General features: G+C 66.0%; 1 protein-coding gene across 3 annotated transcripts; it reads left to right on the forward strand.

The window, feature by feature from the left end:
- Nucleotides 1-1,093: 1,093 nt before the first annotated feature.
- On the forward strand, nt 1,094-18,484 carry RELT (RELT TNF receptor). Of its 3 annotated transcripts, XM_047752770.1 has the most exons (11): nt 1,094-1,190; nt 12,156-12,299; nt 13,189-13,263; nt 13,368-13,534; nt 13,745-13,824; nt 14,407-14,667; nt 15,813-15,893; nt 16,121-16,202; nt 16,435-16,680; nt 17,004-17,202; nt 17,362-18,484. In XM_047752770.1, the coding sequence occupies exons 2-11, from the start codon at nt 12,255-12,257 to the stop codon at nt 17,407-17,409; spliced, it is 1,284 nt and encodes a 427-aa protein (XP_047608726.1). In that variant the 5' UTR covers nt 1,094-1,190; nt 12,156-12,254; the 3' UTR covers nt 17,410-18,484. The 3 variants fall into 3 exon arrangements, with proteins under 3 accessions (XP_047608726.1, XP_047608725.1, XP_047608724.1); XM_047752768.1 differs by lacking the exon at nt 1,094-1,190 and having other exon boundaries at nt 10,116-12,299; nt 13,166-13,263; XM_047752769.1 differs by lacking the exons at nt 1,094-1,190; nt 17,004-17,202; nt 17,362-18,484 and having other exon boundaries at nt 10,110-12,299; nt 13,166-13,534; nt 14,407-14,870; nt 16,435-16,665.
- Nucleotides 18,485-19,689: the final 1,205 nt, after the last annotated feature.

Here is a 19,689-nt window from a genome sequence, read left to right on the forward strand (position 1 = left end):
CAGTCCCTCTTGTCTGCAGGTATCCAGTTCTCCTGGGAGCTCCTGGATCCCGGGGACCTGGCCTTCCCCACCCCCTCACCTCACGGCCCAGATTCTATGATGTGGTTTACTTGGCATTCTCCCCCTCCCCCACAGTCTATCCCTAACAATTTATTTACCTTCCTCCACCTCCGCCATGGGCTGTGATTATCCAGATCCAGCCAAGTCTCTGCCCCCAGCACAAAGCCCTCCCAGCCCTGCTGTCCTGGGAGGGCCACCTGGGATCCCCAAAATGGTACTCAGTCGGGGAAGGCCTGACTCCTGAGCTGCGGCCTCCAGGTCTGGCCCACCGTATGGCACAAGCTGGGAGAACATATGAAGAGTGCCCAGGGTCCTGGGTACCCCCCCCTGCGGGGCACTCTGATAGTCGGCCCTAAGAATCTGCAGGGTGGGACAGCTGGTGGTAGGGAAGGGAGAGTGTGTCACCTGTCCTGTTGGAAGGAGAGGCTACTTTTCCGGGCAGAGAGCGGTGGGGTGGGGAGTGGAGACAGAAAAGGCCTCCTGGAGGAAGGAGATTTGGGCTGAGCCCCGAACAATGTGCAGGAGCCCGCCAAGTGGGCCCCCATCACAGATTCACTTTCCCCAGGCTATCGGGGTTTCCGGGGGCCAGCCTGGAATTCTTTGAGAGGCAAAGTGGGGTCGTTCTCCCTGGCTGCCAATTTCCAGGAGGAAAACGAGACCCGGGAAGGCGCATTGGTGGCCCCGTTTGCACTGGCAATGGTGACAGGTCTGCGAGCAGCATCCAAGTCTCCAGTCTATTTTGCATCTTGCAACCCCTTCTTTCTCGCTTTGGCGCCTGGCAGGAGGCGAGCCCAGAGGCCGCGTCCGGCGCCGGCCCCTGCAGTTCTCGGGGGGGCGAGAGAGATGGCGACACAGAGCAGCGCCGCGGGGCGGGAGAGCGCGAGCCCGGCAGCGGGTTCCAGGGCCCGGGGGCGGGAGGCGGGGGCGAGCCCGGGCTCTGACGTCGGGGGCGGGGCCGGCGGCCGTGACGCGCGGGGGCGGTGCTGCGCGCCTTCCCGGCCCGGCCTGGGCGGCGATTCATTCAAAAGGCGCGCAGCCGGCGCGGCCGCCCGTGCGTTCGCCGAACCCGGGCCCGGCTCCGCGTCGACGACCCCGGAGCTGGGCTGCTGGAGCTGCCGCGGCGCGGCCAGGTAAGGAGGACGCGGAGAGCCCCAGGCCCCGAGGCCGCTCTTCGCGGCCCGGGCCAGAGGGCTGCGGACCCGAGCGGCGCCCCCTGCCTCCCCGCGTTCCCGAGGAAGTTCGCCGGCGCGACGGATGCCGCAGCCCGGTCCCCGCGCCCCCCCCTCCCCCCCCGCCGCCCCCGCGTCCCGTCTTGGCGTCTTGCGCGCACCGACGCCCGCGGGTCCCTGAGCCCCCTGCCCCCGGACCTGCGCGTGCTCCGGCCGCGACTCCAGGCCCGGCCGTGCGCGGTGGGGAAGCAGAGGCGCAACTTGCAGTTTGAGGAGCCGGCGGACCCTGGAGGCGCCCTCGGCCCGGGAAACTTGGACCGAGACCAGGACTGGGTGCGGGACGGGACGGCGGCGCCCGGGGGCGGCCAGAGGGGTGGTTCCGAACGGTGTCAGCCCGTGACTGTGAGTGACACGGCGCGTGAGGCGGCCCAGCCCCGGCGAACGTGGGGCCGGGACCCAGCGGTGACGCCGGGCCGAACGGGAGACACAGAGGGGCTCTGTGTGCCTGTGACAGGCGGAGTGTGTGCGTGTGATTGTGTGAGAAAGAGCCCCCGGGTCCCTGCGGGTGACTCCGACCCCAGCCCGCTGCGAGAGGGCCCCTGGGTCACTGCGGTCACTGGGTATGTGTGCGGCCTGGGGCGTGACCAGGGCAGGGCCAGGGTCCCCTTAACGGGACAGAGTGTGCAATGGAGGGAGGGAGCCCCCAGAGGCTGGAAGATCCATGTAAGAACCGCTAAGGGGTCAGGTGGGGCCGTGTGTGTGTGTGTGTGTGTGTGTGTCCCTGCATAAGAGGCCGAAAGAGGAGGGACCTTAAACACCTGCTAGCCTGGCGGGGGGGTGGGGGGGTGGTGGGGGGACGGCAGCGGTCTCTCCAGGGCTGTCCCCAAGAAGGTGCCCCTTAGCTCAGTTTAGTTGGGGTGCGTGGATCCTGAGTGCCTTGGCTTGGCAGAGGGGCCAAGGCTGAGTGGCATCTGGTGTGGTGACATATCTGGATGTAACTGAGGAGCTGAGGGGCCTTCAGGTATCCACCTCTCTCTTTCTCTCTTTCTCACAGAGAGAGAGAGAGAGAAGGTCCGGGCAGCCTGGCACAGCTCTGGTCCCTGGCACCCTTCTCCCTGGGGCGGGCACAGGCCTGCTCTGGGACCCGCCCTGGCTGGGCCTCAGTCTCCCTTCCTGCGCCTGAGGTGTCGGGCTGTGAATGGACCGTGAATCATCGCTGTGGGATCCTCTTTGTTTGGGGTCAGCCGTCTCTGTTGTCCCCTCCCTCCCTCAGGCAGGAGGACTGCAGTGGGGGGTGGGGGCAAGCTGTCTGCTGGGGACAAAGTGACCTGGGGCTGCACCCAGGTGCTGGTGACAGGGTTAGAAGCACAGCTCCGCAGACCAAGCCCATGATTCTGATCCGTAGGCATCGATTGGCCCGGGGCATGTCTTCAGCTCCCTTCATGGAAGTGGGGAGCAGGCACCCCACGAGCTGTCTCTGAGAGCAGGAGCTGGAGCAGGGCCTCTTCTCCACTGGACTGGACTCTTCGGAAGGGTCTGTCGGATGCAGAGGGGAATGTGAGTCAGGTGCCTGGGTGCAGGGGCACCTGCTGAAGGGTCCGGGGGTTCACGGCTCTCACCCTCTGCCTCCTGGGCGGGGGCAGCATTGGAGGGACAGTGCCCAGGGCTGCGCTGCACGCTTGGTGCTGTGCTCTTGTTGAATCCTCGCAGTGCTTTTGAGATGCCGTGACTTTTTCAGAGAAGTGAAGTGACTTGCCCAAGGTCACCCAGAGTCAGGACAGTAGCAGGACTGGAATTGGGTCTCCTGTCCCCGAAGCCCTGTGGGATGCTTGGAGAGGGCCACTCTCCTTCCTAATACCTGCTTGCGGCTTCTCTGGGCTTCCTTCTCTCCAACCCGGGCTGGCAAGCGTGGCCTTAGCAGGCTGTGCCATTGTGAATTCTGAGTGTGGTGTGGATTTGCACACACATCTGAAATGGGGGAGGGGGGGTTATGTGGGTTAGGTGGCTTCCTCTTCCTCCTGCTCCTCCCTCCCCCCAGCTCTCACCCCTGTTCAGAGGTCACAGAAAGGCCCTCCTCTGGCCTTCTGGAGCCTGTGACTGGTTCGGGAGCATCCCTATAGCTCTGGAGGGTGTCGGGAGTGGCAGCACAGCCCAGGTTCCAGGAGTGGGGGGAGAATCGTGAGCCCAGGTGACCTTCCCCAGACCAGAGAGGCCCTGCGGCCCTGCTCCGAGTGATCTGGGGGCGCCCCCGTGCTGCGGGGCTGAGGGGCAGGCTTGGGAGTAACCTGAGCGTGGGCCCACCCTCTTGGGGCCTCGGCGTCCCCATTCCTCCCGGAGGCCCGGGTGGCTCTGACCGCTGATGCTGCTTGGCCAAGAGCTGGAGCTGGGAACCAGGGTGTCTCTGTCGCCCCTGGCAGGACTGGAGTCGTGCTTCTTGGGCCGATCAGAATAGCTGTGTCGGTCTCCTGGGGCGAGTCTGAGTTATTTCCATCCCCAGCAGAGAGGTGGAAATAGCTCAGGGCCCTGGAGCAGGAGGGAGAGGGAAGGGTTAACCCAGGCCGGCCTCCTCCTCCAGCCCCCGGCCCACCCGTGCCCTGCCCACACCGAACCTTGCTGCGAACTTGGGCTCCCCGCGACTGGGACGCTGGTGGGGCCAGGCTGGGCTTCCAGTGGGGCCCCCGTTGGGACTGTGCGACAGTCACCAGAGGGAGGTGCCTGTGTCTGGCCGGGGAGGGGAGACCCTGAGCCGCCTGCCTCTGCGCCAAGGGTCAGTCCCGCTTTATGGCGGGAGAGACCGAGGTTTGGAGGAGTTCTGGAACTTACCACGATCTTACCCTCCAGGCAGAGGACCTGTCCCTGTCCTGCCACACGTCCGCGCCGAAGGACGTGGCCCAGGCCTGGAAGCAGGCCCGCGTGGTGCCTTCACGGAATCACGGGGGCCCCCAGTTCCCGCGCACATGCCGCCGCGGCCTCCCTGAGCTCAGGCTTTTTACCCTCAAGGTCTGTTCCTGACCCCTCATCCTGGCCTGAGGTCTTCCTTCCAGAAACCCTTTTTTTTTTTCTTTTGGGGCCGACCCTCAGCACATGGAGTTCCCGGGCCAGGGATCAGATCCCAGCTGCAGTTGTGACCTAAGCTGCAGCCGTGGCCACACCAGGTCCCTGACCCACTGTGCCGGGCGGGGCATCGAGCCTTGTGTCCCAGTGCCCCCAAGACACTGTCAGTCCCGTTGCGCCACAGCGGGAACTCCCAGGACCCTTTGAACGTTACATCTTCACCCTCTTCTCTCCCTGCCACATGCCGTGGTTCTCCTCGGCCTTTGCTTTCGCTGTCTCCCCTTTCTAGAGCTCTCCATGGCCAATCAGGACAGCCCCAACCCCACCCCCTCACCCAGGAAGCCCTCCCAGCCCAGTGTTAGTACTTCTTCATTGTGCGGGTCCCTTCCCACCTCTGGGAACAGGCCTGGGGTGGGGCCTGTGTGGGCAGCATGTGCCCGGCTGGGCCCAGCCTGGCCAGCAGCCTGCTGTCTCCTGCCGCTGGGTCTGTGCTGAGGAAGGGCAGTCCCTGTGGGCTGAGGGCCTACTGTGTGCTGGGCTGCACAGGGAGGTTTGTATTCGGGGTCTCCGTTGCTCCCCAATGTGTGCTGGGGGTTAGGGCCAAATACTCAAGGCCACCGCCTGTGTGGAGGGGTGCGTTTGTGCCTGCCGTGGCGTCCTCAGGGGAGGCCCTCATTGTGGGCCTGCAGAGGAAGCTCCCCACTGAGGCCCTGCCGTGTCAGGCCCTGGGCGCAGGTCCCTTCCAGCAGCACTGGCAGGTGTCCCCTTCCTTCCCAGGCTGCTCTGGGGGAGCCTGGGCTCGGAGGGCAGAGGAGAAGAGGCCAGTCCTGGTTTGAGTCACACAGGTGCTGCCATGGGAGTCGGGCACTCGCGCTTGCCCAACCCCCAGCCCGCCTCTGCCAGGCCAAGGCAAGGGTTGCCTAGCGATTCTGGCATCAGTTTCTAAAGAAGGAAGGCCGGCTACCTGTGGGGGGAGGAGGAGGTGTTGGTGGGGCTGTTGGGTCCCTGCGGGCTGGGTGAAGCCCACCCCCTCTGTTATGGTGCCAGCCCATGTGCCAGGTGGGCGGAGGGGAAGCGGTTTGGTCTGAGATCAGCCAGTAGGCACCCCTTGTGTGTTCAGCCCTGGGCAGGGCTGAGAGGCCCTCACACCCTCCGCCTCCCGCCCAGGCCATCAGCAGCCCCTCCAGGCCCAGAGGGGAGAGGGGGCCTGCAGTCCTCACCCAGGCCGGCATGCCTGGAAGGCCAGAGCTCATTCCCAGGCCACCCTGGGAGCGTGCCCTTGATTGGCACAGGAGCGGGCTCGGGGGCGCTGTAGCGAGTTCGAGGCGGGGTCCCCCAGTGTGCAGGTGGAGAGGCCAGGAAGCCGGGACCCAGCTCGGAGCCGCGTGTGCCTCCCGTGTGCGCGTGCGGTTGCTGCCCTCCTCCCTGAGGGAGCCCGGGGAGGCGGCGGCTGCAGGCCGGGAGAGGGATCCGCTCTGACAGGGAGGCAGGAAGGCTTCCTGCAGGAGGTGGCACCTGAGTTGAGGCCTGATTGTAAGCGTCACTGCTCCCTGATGCCCGAGGGATCCTCCAGCCACGCCAGGCGGTCGGCTGGTCAGGCAGAGCTGTCCCAGATGACAGAGGAGGAAGCAGGCTGGCACCCCTCTGCGTCCTGACCGTGGCTTCCGCTGGCGTGGGTGCAGGGGTGGACACAGGCCTGTGTGCGGCTGGGAAGTGGGCACCCAGGGCTCCCCGTGGAAGTCCAAGGCTTGTCCACGCATGCTGGTGGGGTGGGCGTCGGGTCCCCCGAGCACCCTTGCCTGCGCCCAAGCCATAGGGTGACCTTGGCTGGATGCTGCTCGGCTCTGCGCTCGCTCTTTGGGGTGGGCTTTGAGAACTAGTACTGGGGAGAGGCCTGGCGGGCACACTTACCCTCTCAGGATGCCTCTTTGCAGGGAGGACCTTGCACCTCTGGGGTGGGGGGTGTGGGGTGTAATTGCTGGAGGCACAGAGCTGCTAAGCCCTGAGCTAGAGCTCGGACCCTGGCGGGGCTGTGCCGGGCCCAGCCCCCCCCTTGGGCTGGCCTCTGTCAAGATGTTGGTTAGAGCCTGACCTGGGAATTGCTGGAGGAGGGGGCTCTTTCCCCAGCACCCCGAGGCTGAGGGTGTTGGAGAATGGGGCCGGCTGGGCCTGTCTCCCCTCAGTCTCTCTCTGAGCCTCCGCACGTCGGCCTGGTCAGGGTGATGGGGCAGGGCCTGTGCCCAGCCATCTGGGCTGCCCTGGCACAGCAGTGGTGGGTACAGACACATGGCCGGGGTAGGAGGCAGAGGTGGCTTCTCAGAGGAGAAGGTGGTTGTGGCAAGAGCTGGTGGGCAGGGGGGTGCCCTCCAGCCCTCCTGGGCCCCTGGCCATCCTGTCATGGGGCCCCAGCCCAGCCTCCCTGCAGGAAGCCCGTGGTGCCAAGCGTGTGGGAGCAGCGGGACTACCCGGCCTGGGGTGCCTGGAGCGGGGGCTGTGCTGCCTGCCCCACCCCAATGGGCGAACCTTGTCTCCCTTTAGCCTCTCGGAGCCTCACTTTCCTCCTTGTGAGGCCTGGAAGGGGAATGGGTGTTGGGTGCCTGCCCTGCACCCAGCCCAGGCTCAGCTCAGGGAGGGGGCAGGGACTGCAGCTTTCCTCAGACTGAGGGGTTCCCGTCGTGGCGCAGGGGAAACGAATCCAACTAGGAACTATGAGGTTGAGGGTTCGATCCCTGGCCTTGCTCAGTGGGTTAAGGATCCGGCGTTGCCGTGAGCTGTGCTGTAGGTCACAGTTGTGGCTCAGATCTGGTGTTGCTGTGGCTGTGGTGTAGGCGGCAGCTGCAGCTCCAGTTCGACCCCTAGCCTGGGAACCTCCATATGCTGTGGGTGTGGCCCTAAAAAGAAGGGAAAAGAAAAAAAAAAAGCACACACACACAAAAACCCTCTACCCAGACCGGGAGGAGCTGGGTGGGCCCGTCTGGCCACCTCAGCCCTTTTCCGAACCTCAAGGGCCAATTAGCCCCTCAGCCCCACCTGCCCCCTCTGTGCCTGGGGGCGGCGCAGAGCAGGGTTGCCAGAGCAGGGTTGCGGGTCTGTCTTGCCTGGGGTGTGACCTGGGGGAGCGTGACGGCCTGAGGCTGGGGTGGGGATGAGAATGGTGGTGCCTTCCGGGGGGGGGGGGGGGGGGCGGGGGGCCCTGGGCCTGAAGCAGCCTCTGGGCATCCCGGGCTCCCCCTGGGAGCTCCCTCGGCCTCCCCCGGGAATTCCTGCTGCCCTTGGGCTTCCTGCTTCTCTTGGGTCCCAGTGCTCCCCCGCCCCGGCCGGTGTAGACCAGGGCTGTGTGAGGGGTGCAGGAAGACGTGGAGGCCCCGGCACCGTCTCCCCGGGGGCCTGCCTGGATGCCCGTGATATTCGCTCCATGGCACGACCTCCTGAGTGTCCCTCGCTTGCTGGCCTCTGCCACCAGGTTGGCAAACATTGAAGCCGTGTATAGTGTGCCAGGCCCTGGGCCGGCCTCCAGGGCAGGAGGGGCCCAAGGCGAGTTGGGAAGCGGTCAGGTAGACCTAGGCTCCGTCCCCGCCCCTCCAGCTGCCGGCCTGCCGGGTGACCCAGGCCGGGTGGCCTCCCCCAGCCTTGGCTCCCCCAGGGCTGCGGCCGGGAGGCACTCTCTCTTGTGACTGTGGCGTAGGGTGAGGCCCGGCCTGGGGGAGTGCGGGTTGGTTCTCTTCCCGGTGAGGGTGAAGGATGAAGAGGAGGCAGCGCCTGGCCGTCCTCACGCCACCCGCTGTGGGCACTGCCCTACTTCAGTCCCAGTTGCCAGGGAACCAGTGGGTTTCTCCTAACCGGGATTTCGCTATTGATGGGCAGCCTTTGTCTTCCTGCTTCGGGCGCGGCTACGGCCGAGGGAGGCCTTTGTCCAGCTGTGTTTCCAGGCAACCCTAGTCTCCCGAGGCTGCAGGGAGGTCCCCGGGCCTGAAGCCACTGCTGGTACCTGCCTCCAGCCTCCGCGTCCCCAGTCCGGCCTCGCCTGGCTGGCAGCCCAGCGCGCCTTTGGAGATGCAGGGGTTCCACCCCCTCCCCGCCCCCCTTCCAGGCCGCTCAGGTCCTGGGGGAGATGCAGGCTTCTGAGCTTGCAGCCTGGGCTCGGTGCCCCCTGGGCTCTGCCCCCCAACCTTTCCAGAGCCTTCTTTCTTCCTGCACCCTCCCACCTCCCGGACTGACCCTGGCTAATTGGCTGCCTCCTGTGTAGCAGGCCGCGTGCCTTCGCACCTCAGCCCTCCCATCCAGTGTGTGCCGTCCCTGCCACGTTTACCCGGAGTTGCCACTTCCACACCTTCCACCCGGGACCCTGAGGCTCGGTGGCTGTTTCCCGAGGCCTGCTCTGCGCCAGGTGCCGAGCTCACTGTTGAATGGGAGTTCCCTCATCTTGTCCTCCCAGCGGGCAGCGCAGTCCTCCTGGGGCGGGCTGCGGAGCCAGCAGGGAAGGCCGCTTCTCACCACGTCAGCCCAGGGGGCCCGATCCTGGGCTTCCCCAAACCCAGCCTCTGGGCTCCCTTCCCGGTGGCCTGCTGCCTGGCCCTCTGGACCTTGGGAGAGGCTGGACCCTCTCCTGAGAGCACGTTTCCTGACCCCCCAGCCCTGCCTGATCCGGCAGGTGCTCCTGCACGTGGGGGCTGGGGAGGGGGCTGGTTGGCAGGATGGGCGCGCCCAGGTGAGGCGCACAGGTGAGGCGGTGCTCCGGGGCTTCCAGGAGGCAGTGACTGAGAGCTGAGCTCCGAGGGGAGGTAGGTGGCAGGTGACGGGTGGGGTTCTGGGCAGAGGAAACAGCAGGTGCCAGTGCCCGGTGGGAGGCAGGAGTGGCTGGCGCTGGGGCCAGACCCCGGGGCGGAGACCCCTCTGCTGTCAGTGGGGGTGGGCTCGGCGTGGTGGGAGACGACGACGGTCGGTCGGGATTCGGAGCAGCTTCAGCCGCCACCACAAGTCCAGGGAGGCTGGAAAGGAGTGCGCGGGGGTGGGGCCCCAGGCCGGCCGGTGACCCCGCAAGCTTCAGTTCTGGGAAAGGGGAAGCTGCTGGCCGAGGAGGCCTGGGCAGTGACACAGCTTCCTCTTTCCTTGCGGCCCCCAGGGCTGGGCTGCACCTCCCTGGGGCACCCTCGCCTCCGGCCTGGGGCCCTGGTTGCAGCTTGGCTAGTTGGCCTTCTTCCAGGGAATTTCTGGTTCTAATTGTTCGGGCATCTTTCAGAGGGTGGGGGTGGGCTGAGGCGGCCCCCCCCCCCCTCGCCCCCGTGCCTGGTCGGAGCCTGTTTCGTGGAGCCTCGGGCTGTAGACACCGGCTGGGGGAGGGCAGGCTTTGCGGTGAAGGAGCCAGACCTCCCTGCCCTGGCTGCTGTCGGTGAAGGCCAGCGCTCAGGGCCACTTAGAGACCTGGGCGGGGGTGTCACATGACCTGCGTTGTCGGGGCTCCTCACCTGACTTAGCCTCGCGGCAGCCTTGCTGAGTCCCCATCCTGCGGATGAGGAAACTGAGGCCCCGTGAGCTGCAGCGGGGGCGCCGGGCCCTCGGGGCACTGGTGGCCATGGGGCAGGTATCTGGAGGGATGGCTTTTAGGCTGACGTCCGTCTCTGCCCCTGGGGCCGGCAGGGAGGGCTTAGGAAGGGCACCGGCCGCCCTGCCTTCGGAAGGCGGAGGGGTGGGCATGGAGCCTCACAGACCCCCGCCCCGCCGCGGGGCTCCATCCGAACTTGCTTTTCAGTCGGGTTTGCAGGGTTCGGGGCATAGGTGCTGGAGGCGGGGAGGGGACGCGGAGCGGCGGGGTCCCCGAGGGGGCGGGAGCGGGGGCCGGGGCTGCCGCCCGGGCAGGTCCAGGGGGCTCAGTCTGGCAGAGCGTGGGGCCGAGGGAGCTGCCGTAAGCAGAGACGTGGCGGCCAGACGGGCTAAGTGCTGGTTTGCGTAATTAGAAGGCGCGTAATTAGAAGGCGTCAGGGGCGCGTGTCTGTGAATATGCCTGAGTGGGCCTGGAGTCTGGATCTTTGGACCCCGTTTTCCTTCTGGAATTCTTGAGCTCATAGCTCCCTGTCTGTCTGGGGGTGAGCAGCTGTACGGCCCCTCCCCGTGGGCTCAGTCATCCAGCAGGTGCCAGGCATGGCCAGGGTGGGACGGGGCCTCTCTGTGGCTCTTGTGGCTCTTGTGCCTCTTACTTGCCACCCCTGTCCCAGCCCTCTGGGCCCACCCCAGGGACGTGGAGGGGTGCTGGCTCTGGGGACTGGCAGGCCTGCAGGGCCAGCCTGAGGCCTTAGGCCTGGCTGTCCGGTCTGTGGTTTAGACCTATGAAGAACGAAGGAGGAGGGCGCGGGGAGAGGAGCTTGAGCTGGGCTGGGCGGGGGAAGGGACACTTGTGACCATGTTGGAGGAGGAACTGGTGGAGGATGGGGCTGGGGGGTGCCACCTGTTGGGTGCTAACTGTCAGGGTGTGGCCTTCACTCTGCTCTGTGGCTGGACCTCCTGTCCTGGCTTTTCCGCTGAGCTGGCCTTGGGCCGAGAGCCACTGCTGGAGATCTGGAGAGTCCCGAGGGTGGTGTGACCGATCCCTCTCCCTCCCCCGTGGTGTAACTCAAACCCCTGGCCGCTGAGGTCTGCACCAGGCCAGGCTGCCCGGCGCGGGCAGATCAGTTTCCTCCGGCTCCTTTCCAGGTGGGAAGTTCAGGCCTCCTGGAGGCCGAGGGCTCTAGCAACCAGGGCTGCACTGCAGGCACTGCTTCTCGGCCGGGCTTGGCACCAGGTGGCTCGGGGCTCCAGGTGGGGCCCCCTCCACCTGCTGGGCTTGCTTCCCCCTTGGGGGTCAGAGGCTGTCTGTGGCCTGTCCCCAAGGCCCCACGAGGGTGAGGCTTCCCTCACCCTCCTGAGCCTGGAGCCAGGCCTCTTGGGAAGATGTCTCCCTTATTCTGCCTCTGCCCCTCCTGTCATCTCATCCGAATCCTTCTTACGCCTCCATCCTGTCTGCTGGCCGGAGACCTTTCTCCAGAGGGGGCCACACTCCTGGGCCTGGGGGCTCAGCCAGGCCCCCCCCCCGCCAGTGCCTTATTTAGGTTCAGGGCACTTCGCTCCAGCGGGCACGGGGACCCTCAAGCTTATCTGCTGGTTGTTGGGCCCCCTGGGACACGAGCGCCTCAAGGAAGGGACGGTGTCTGATTGTTTATCGCCTTTTATGTGCTGAGGGCAGTGCCCGGTGCCTGAGAGGGGACAGAAGGTGCTGTGACACCCCCACCCACCCCCAGAGGTCTACTTACAGCCCAAGAGATGCGGTCAGGCACACCACAGACCTCTGGGAAGCCTGCTGTGGACATGGGACACCTGGGAGCACCAGGACTGAGGGCATCGGGGGAGCTTTGGGTGCCAGACCCCGCTCTGGGGACACGGGAGTCCAGAGGAGTTTCCAGAAAGAGGCCTTGGTGTGGGGCTTGAAGTTGTGAGACAGAAGGCCTTCCTGGGAGCAGAAGCAGCAGGAGCCAAGGCAGGGAAGCAGCAGGGGCGGCCAGGCGCGTGGCCCCAAGTTCTGAGAGGCAGGAGCCTGAGAGCTGGGGTGAGAGCAGAGAGGCTGGGCTGGGGCACTGCCAGCCTCCCTCCCGCTCCGGGCCGAAGCTGTAGGCTTCCTTCCTCCCATGCTCCCCCGCCTGGGCCCTCGGGCAGCAGGCTGTTTATGGAAGAGGCAGGAAGCCCTTCCTCCTCTGGGAAGCCCCCCAGGCCTGTGCTGCCCTGGGAGGCTGGCCCCAGACAGGGCGCCCCCTCCTCTGCGCAGGGCTGCAGGGGCTGGAGTGGTGAATGTGCCTGGAGCGCGGCAGCACCTGCCCAGCAACGCCTTTCCACTGTCCTGTCCAGCCCTGTCTTGGAAGCAGCGCTGGGAGGACGGCAGCTGTCCATCTGTCCTTCTCCGGCTGAGCCTCCCCTCCATCTGCCCCAGGCGGGCAGGGCCTGAGGATGAAGCTGAGCCCCTGGCACTGGCCTCTGTCCTGCCTCCTTGTGGTGAGTTGGGGGGATCGTGGGGAAGGTGGGTCCCGAGCCCGCTGCGCAGGAACCCCGTGCCCGTGGGCGCCGCTCCCAGCGCAGTTGGCGCCTCAGCGCTTGGCATGTGCTGGAGCCAGTCTGGGGCTGGAGGAGGGCCCTGGAGCTTCCTGTGCGAGTGACACTGTCTCTGCCCTTCGGGGCAGCCCAGCTGGAGGCCTGGGTTGCCTCCCCCGCAGGCGGAATTCAGGACAGGTAGTTCCCAGCTGCCGTGGGACGAGGGAGCGCCTCGTGAAGTGGGGGCACACAGATTGAGAAGATCCTTTTTGGGGGACCTGTCATGCCCTGTGTGGGTGCCGGGGCGTGAACAGCCTGGCCTTGGCCTTGCCTCGTGGGGAGGTCACAGAGGGGGGATGTGGTCCCCGAGAGGGAGCTGAAGGTCCAGGGTGGGAGGCACCAGCCGGCTGTGGACTTGACCGAGGCGATGGCAAAGGCGGCGGCGGGGGGGGGGGGGGGGCGACATTTTCAGCTGTGCTGTGGGGGCCCGGGCAGCAGGAAGCGGGGTGGGACTGGAGAGGAATTCGGAAGAACTTCCTCCTCCTCGCCCTGCTTAGCGAGAAGGGTGCGACTCAGAGACCCAGGGCCTTGCCATTCTGATCCAGCCCTTCTGGGGCTTTCCGCCCTTCCCAGAAGCAGATGTGACGTCTCCTTGCAGGTCTGGGACAGGCAGAGTTTACTTGTGGCACAAGGGACTGGGGTTAGTGAGTGTCCCCAAAGCCTGGAGGTGGCCCTGTGTGGTCAGTGGCCCCTGTGCCTGGGGTGTCTGGGAGTTAGTGGTGGGCAGGTGGCCCCAGAAATGCCACATCTGGTGCTTTCTGCTCCCTCAGCGTGTCCTGCCCTGTTCTTCCAGCTGCTGCCCTGGCCTCTGGCCACTCCAACGTCAACACCCCCCTGGCAGTGCCCACCCGGGGAGGAGCCCAAGCTGGTGAGCTCGCCTGCCCGTCTGCCTTTCCTGGGAAGTAGTCAGGGCCAGAGCCAGGGACCTCAGGCCTGGCTCCTGGCGCTGTTCTCATTCTTTCCCTCCTGCAGGACCCAGGGCAGGGCACATTCTGCAGGTCCTGCTCCCCAGGTACCTTCTCAGCCTCCTGGGGCTCTAGCCCGTGCCAGCCCCACGCCCGCTGCAGCCCTCGAGGGAGGTTGGAGGCCCAGGCGGGCACGGCCACTCGGGACACACTATGTGGAAATTGCCAGCCTGGGTGAGCCACAGGGTGGGGCGTGGGGGCTCATGGACAGGTGTCTGGGACTTGAGGTCCTGGGGTCACAGCCTCACTCAGGCTCTTGCGCGGGCCTCAGTCTTTCCCTCTGTGAAATGGGATGGGTCAGGACCAGTGGGGGTGCCCAGTAGGAAGGTCCAGCCTCTCTTAAGGAGAGCTTCAGGGCTTCAGTAACGTCTTCCCTGTTTGCAGGTGGTTTGCCCCTTCCCAGGTCCCGGGTGTTCCCTGTCAGCCATGCTCCTGGGCGCCTCTGGGTCCTCGGGGCTGTTATGGTGAGTGGCAGGTGGGGGCTAGGACTGGTGGGGGCACGGGGAGGGGTCTGGCAAGCTTTAGACCATGGGGCCTTGCAGTGTCCACTGGGGCAGTGCGGTCCTCACTCCCCTCGCCCCAGGGAGGGTGTGTGGCCAGTGGGTGTCCAGCAGGATGTGGTCAGTTGGTCTGTGCCTACCCCGTCTCTGAGTGCCAGAGACCGGCCAGCAGGTGGCCAGCTAGCACTCCCATCCTGACCACTGTCTCTGTCCCCTCCCAAGGGCACAACACCCCCTTTCTGGGGCTGAACCGGTCACCTTCTGAGGCGGCTGACTCATAGGCCAGGTGGTGGGGAGGCAGGATCCAGGGTCCCTGGTCCCTCTGCTCACCTCTTTGGCCCATCCTGAGGGATGGACAGGGGGCTCGGGGTCTGTGTCCTGACTGATCAGAGCGCCAAAGGGGGGGTGAGTTGGCCTTTGCTGCGCCAGCCCCGTGGGGCGTGGGTGGCTCTGGACGTGTCCGTGCCACGCCCCGCGCAGTGACTCGGGCCCTGGGCCTGTCTGCCTCTGTCTTTCTTCCCTGCCTCCATCCTCTGTGGTGCTCAGAGCGTGGGCAGCGCACCCGACGTGGCGTGGAGGTGGCAGCGGGGGCCAGCGGTGCAGGGGAGACGCGGCAGCCCGGGAACGGCACTCGGGCCAGCAGTGCCGAGGAGACGGCGGCCCAGTACGCGGTCATTGCCATCGTGCCCGTCTTCTGCCTCATGGGGCTGCTGGGCATCCTGGTGTGTAACCTGCTCAAGCGGAAGGGCTACCACTGCACCGCCCACAAGGAGGTGGAGCCTGGCCCCGGAGGCGGTGGAGGCAGCGGTGAGGCCCCGCCTGGGCTCGGGTGCGGAGGCCAGAGGGCACGGGCTGGCCTGGCCCGCCCGGCCCTGCTTGGGGGCCACCAGAGGGAACCTGCTGGGCCTGGAGGGTCTGACCAGGAGAGGGCTAATCAGGAGGGCTTTCTGGAGGTGCTGCATGCGGGCTGTGAAGAAGACACACCGCAGAACGACCAAGGGAAAGGAAGGGTGAGGTGCCCGAAGGGGACAGCGCCGGCAGAGCAGAGGCCAGTGGCTTCAGTGGGTCCCTGGGAGAGGCCCTGCCCATTGGGGGAGTCTGGACTTCTCGGGGGCTGTAGTCATGTGTGTGGTTCACGGGTTGGACTGCCCTCTGGGTCCTCAGGCTGACCTCTGACCTCTGGCTGAAGGGCTGGCAGGGCAGCCTTGCTGGATGGGCACCGCGAGGCTCAGGTTTCAGCTCCAGGCTGTGGTTTGAGTTACGAGCCCTGGAACCAGAGGGAGAGACTTGCTCCTTCTGCCCCACCCCCTCCCCAGGGCCTGGGCCCCGCCTGCACATGAACTGCTCGCAGAACCTGGTGGCCGCGTCAAGACTGAGTGGCGCCTCCCGTGCCAGCAGCCGTCCTAGCCCCTGACACTGCGGTCTGCAGCAGGCAGAGGGGACAGGAGCATCAGGCACGCAGACAGGTGGCCACTCAGGCCAATTTTGCCTGGACCCGCGCTTGTTTTCCCAGCCTCGGACTCCCTGTAGCTGCTGCCTGCCGCACGGGTGCCTGTCCTAGGAGCTGTTTGCTGCTGGCTCAGAACTGTGTGGCCCATTCTCGTGCCTTTGAGTTTGAGCCCTGGGCCGAGCAAGGGCCCTCAGTGACGTAGACAGGGCGCTGTGGAGGGAGGTGAGAGGCCTGGAGTCCGCCGGGGCTGTTGGAGGCTCTGGGCAGAGAGGCTGGACCCCACTCTCTGCAGGGACGTGTAGTCCAGGTGGCCCTGAAGCCCCTAAGCACCTGGGGATGCAGCGAGGGTGAGAATGAGCTTCCCAGAACCAGAGGGGAGGCCGTGGCCGCCACACACGCTGGGCTGGGGCGCCCTCTGCTGCCACATCCCGGTGCAGCCTGTGCGCCCACGACGGCCCCTCCCCGCCTCCTTCCCTAGGATCATGGCTCCTCTCGTCCTCAGGGATCAACCCTGCCTACCGGGCCGAGGATGCCAACGAGGACACCATCGGGGTCCTGGTGCGCCTGATCACAGAGAAGAAAGGTGAGGGAAGGGGCCCCCCCATCTCCTGGGGCCCTCGCTCCCTCCCGCCGGCCGCTTCAGGCCAGCCCGGCCCTGGCTGACCAGCGCTGCGGAGGGAGCTACCCCTTTCTCCCTGTGCTCGCTTGGGAGGGGGAGGAAAAGGCACACGGCCTGGGCAGGGGAGGAGGGGGCCGGGGGCGGGGGCCCCTCGCGGCCCAGAGCCGGGTTCTGACCGCAGCTGCCCCCAGAGAACGCGGCGGCCCTGGAGGAGCTGCTGAAGGAGTATCACTGCAAGCAGCTGGTGCAGACCAGCCACGGGCCTCTGCCCAGGTGAGTGGGCAGTGGGGCCAGGGGGCCCTGACCCCAGGTAGTCAGCCTGCCTCCTGGGAACTCACCGTGTGGGTGTGTCCCCTCCCCTCACTCCCATTCCCCTCTCTCCCTCCTGGGCCTGGCCTGCCCCAGTGACACCCCCCACTGTGTCCTCACAGGCCACCACCAGGCCTCCCTCCTGGGCCTGGCCTGCCCCAGTGACCCCCCCACCCCCCACCCCATGTCCTCACAGACCGGCTCCCCGCCCAGCCAGCATGCCGCACATCTGCTCATACCGCCACCACCTCCACACGGTTCAGGGGCTGGCCTCGCAGCCCGGCTCCTGCTGCTCCCGCTGTAGTCAGAAGAAGTGGCCTGAGGTGCTGCTGTCCCCGGAGGCCGCAGCTGCCACTACTCCTGCTCCCAGGCTCCTGCCCAACCCAACCAGGGCGGCCAAGGCAGGACGCCAGGGCGAGGTCACCATCTTGTCTGTGGGCAGGTGAGGCCGAGATACGACATCACAGCCGTGGGGGGTCGTGGAGCCCTTGGCTGAGCCCTGCACAGTGGCCTCAGGGTGGCTCTTTAGCGGGGGTGGCCTCCTGGCTCTGCTCTCGCATGGAGCCCCCTGGGTCCCCAGGGCAGGGTCCTTGCTCCCTTCCCACCTGGGCTCTCAGGCCGAGAGCCTGTTCCCCCTGCCGTGCAGTGCTGGAGCCCGTCAGGGGGTGGGAGGACCCGTGCACTTGCTGTGTGACCCTGGCGGGCGCCGCCCTCTCCACACCCGGGTCCCCTCCAGCGGGGCTGGTGCACCCCGTCTCCTCACAGGTTCCGAGTGGCTCGAATTCCTGAGCAGCGGACGAGTTCCGGGGCCTCGGAGGTGAGGACTGTCACAGAGGGCGCGCCCTCGGGGGCCGAGCTCCCCGACTCCCCCCAGCCTGGCCTCCCCAGTGAGCAGCGAGCACTGCTGGCGGGTGGTGGAAGCCACGCCAGGTGGCTGCAGCCGCCAGCAGAGAACAAGGCCGAGGTGAGGACCAGAGGGGGAGGCCGTCCGTTGGCATGTGGGCCAACCCTGCCGGCAGATTGGGGGCTGGGGGGGGGGGGACAGAGGGCCCAGGGCAGGGGCCCCTTTCCTGGGAGTCCAGACACCCCCGCACTCGGCTCTGACGCCTCACCTGTCTCCCAGGAGAACCGCTATGTGGTCCGGCTAAGCGAGAGCACCCTGGTCATCTGAGGGGCCGACCCATCCGAGGACATTGCAGCCCTGCCTTGGAAGGCTCTGAGGGCTTCCTGGAGGAGGCAGAACTGCAGCTGGGCCGGGGACACGCAAGAAGCAATGGCCCAGCAGACGCAAGAGCCGAGCCCAGGCCTAGAGGTGGGCGCGTCCACCCCAGTGGGCAGGCGGGCGGCGCCGTGTGCAGGAGCAGGTTGAGCCCCTCCCTGTCCCTGCCGCCCATTTCTTCCCTGCAGGCTGTCCCTGACCCCGTGCCCAGCCCTGGCCAGATCCCAGGGGCCCACAGCATCCGCTGCCCCGCCAGGTGGGGGAGGGGCCCTCTCCCTGGCACCCTGGCCCTGACCTTGGTAATTGGCACCCTTGCCCCTGTAGACGGCCCCTCCCTCCTCTGCTGACAGGTCCTGCAAAGGGAGGGGTTGATAAAAAGCCATGGGTTTAATCCCGGGCCCGTCCCTGGCCATTCCCGGGTCCCAACCTTTCTGACTGTGAAGCGGGGACAGTGACGTCTCCGTCCTCAGGGCCTTCCCGCATCTCGCAGGCCCTGGGCTGCGTCGGGTGCGAGGAGAGCGGACTCCCTGCCACCCTCCCAGTAGTAGCTTTATCTGGCCCCGTTCCTGCTGCTTCAGGGCCTCCACCGCCGAGGCTCCCGTGGGGCTGCCTGCCCGTGGCTCTGCCTACGGAAGGGGCTTAGTGCATGTGCCTGCCCCAGCCCTGCTGTTTTCATTGGAACTGAGAAAGCAGCCTTGACCCTGCCCCGTGGTGCAGGGCCCCGGCCTACTCAGCGCCCCTCAGAGAGCAGGAGCTCCTCTGGAGAGGGATGTGTGACAGGGCTGGAGAGGGGGCCTCTGGCCGCAGTGGTTTCTAGGTCCCTCTGGTGTCAGTGTGTCTGTCCCCTGGCCTGGACAGTGCGGGCAACTGCCCAGCCCCGTCTCCTCTGGCTCAGTGACCGCATTATTTATGTGGGGCCGTGCGGGCACGGGCCCGCCGCCATCCGTTTCTCTTATTTATTGAACCTTGGCTCTTGCCCTGCCCCCGCCCCGTCTGTTGAGTAATAAAAGGTGGGAAAGTTGTGTCATGAGAAGCTTCTTTTTCCTGTGCCTCTTCCCAGGTCTGGCTGTTCCCTAAACAGCCCCGGTCGGCCCCATGCGTGGGTCAGGCCTGGCAGGTGCGCACAGGGCAGCGGGGGGAAGGGGACCCTCGGCCGGCCCTCAGCGGAGACCCGAGAGGCAGTGCTGTCCAGTGGAAGCAGCGTGTGTGCCGTGTGTGTATCTCTAAGAGCCACATTTTTTTTTAAGTAAAAAGAGAAAGGGGAACTTATTTTTTTAAATGATATCAATAATGTACCTTATTTAAATAGTATATCTAGTTTCATGTCAATATAAAAAGGAACCATTACCTTTTGCTTTGAGATGCACCATGTATTTCACACTTTCTTCTTAATACCAAGGAGCGTATTTCAAGGGCCCGAGAGCCACACGGGGCCAGCGGCCCCTCCACTGGACAGCACAGCTCTAGGGAAGTGGGCCTGGCAGACGGAGGGGGTGAGGAGGGCGTGTCGAGGGCTGGAGACTGGGGGGAGGCGTGTCCCACAGGGAGGGAACAGCGTGTACGCCACGGGTCTAAGCTGGAGCAGCTGGCGGTGCAGCGTGCCTGGGGTCTGAAGATCAGGGTGGGCGGGCAGCGGAAGGCAGCCGCAGGGCTCTTGGCAGCCTCCCCATCTGTGGGCTGTGACAGCCCCGCAGCGCCCCCGCCCCCGCCCCCGCCCGAGGTTTCTGCTGCCACAAGCGAGGGAGGAGAGCTTCATGTCAGGTGAGGACAGGAGAGGAAACGGGAAGGGGCCACAGGGGCCCAGGGCCTGGTCTGGTGCAAAGGGCTGGAGAGTCAGGAGTCCTGCGCGTTCATTACAGCCCGAGTGTGAGCCAGGTCACTCGACCTCTTTGGGCCTCGGTGTTTTCTCTGATTGAGGAAGCTGAATACCTGGAGGCTAAGAGCACAGACTGCAGGGGACAGGCCTTAGGAGGGAAGGTGCCCTGATAACCAGGGAGAGAAGCCCAGGCCTGGACGAGGGCAGTGGCTTTGCCTAGAAGGGAGACAAGAGAGGTTTAGGATGGAAAACTGACAGCACTTGACCACGGGGATGGAGCGCGTATGACCTCCCTCAACAGTCCTCTGTGGCTACAAACTGCTAAGCCCACTCTTGTCTCCGCAGCTCTGAAACCCTGGCCAAGGCACTGCCCCTCCAAGGACAGAGCTGACCACAGGGCTCCCCTGCCTCCCTCT

The sequence above is a fragment of the Phacochoerus africanus genome, chromosome 11 (genome assembly GCF_016906955.1).
Source record: "Phacochoerus africanus isolate WHEZ1 chromosome 11, ROS_Pafr_v1, whole genome shotgun sequence".
NCBI classification, from domain to species: Eukaryota; Metazoa; Chordata; class Mammalia; order Artiodactyla; family Suidae; genus Phacochoerus; species Phacochoerus africanus.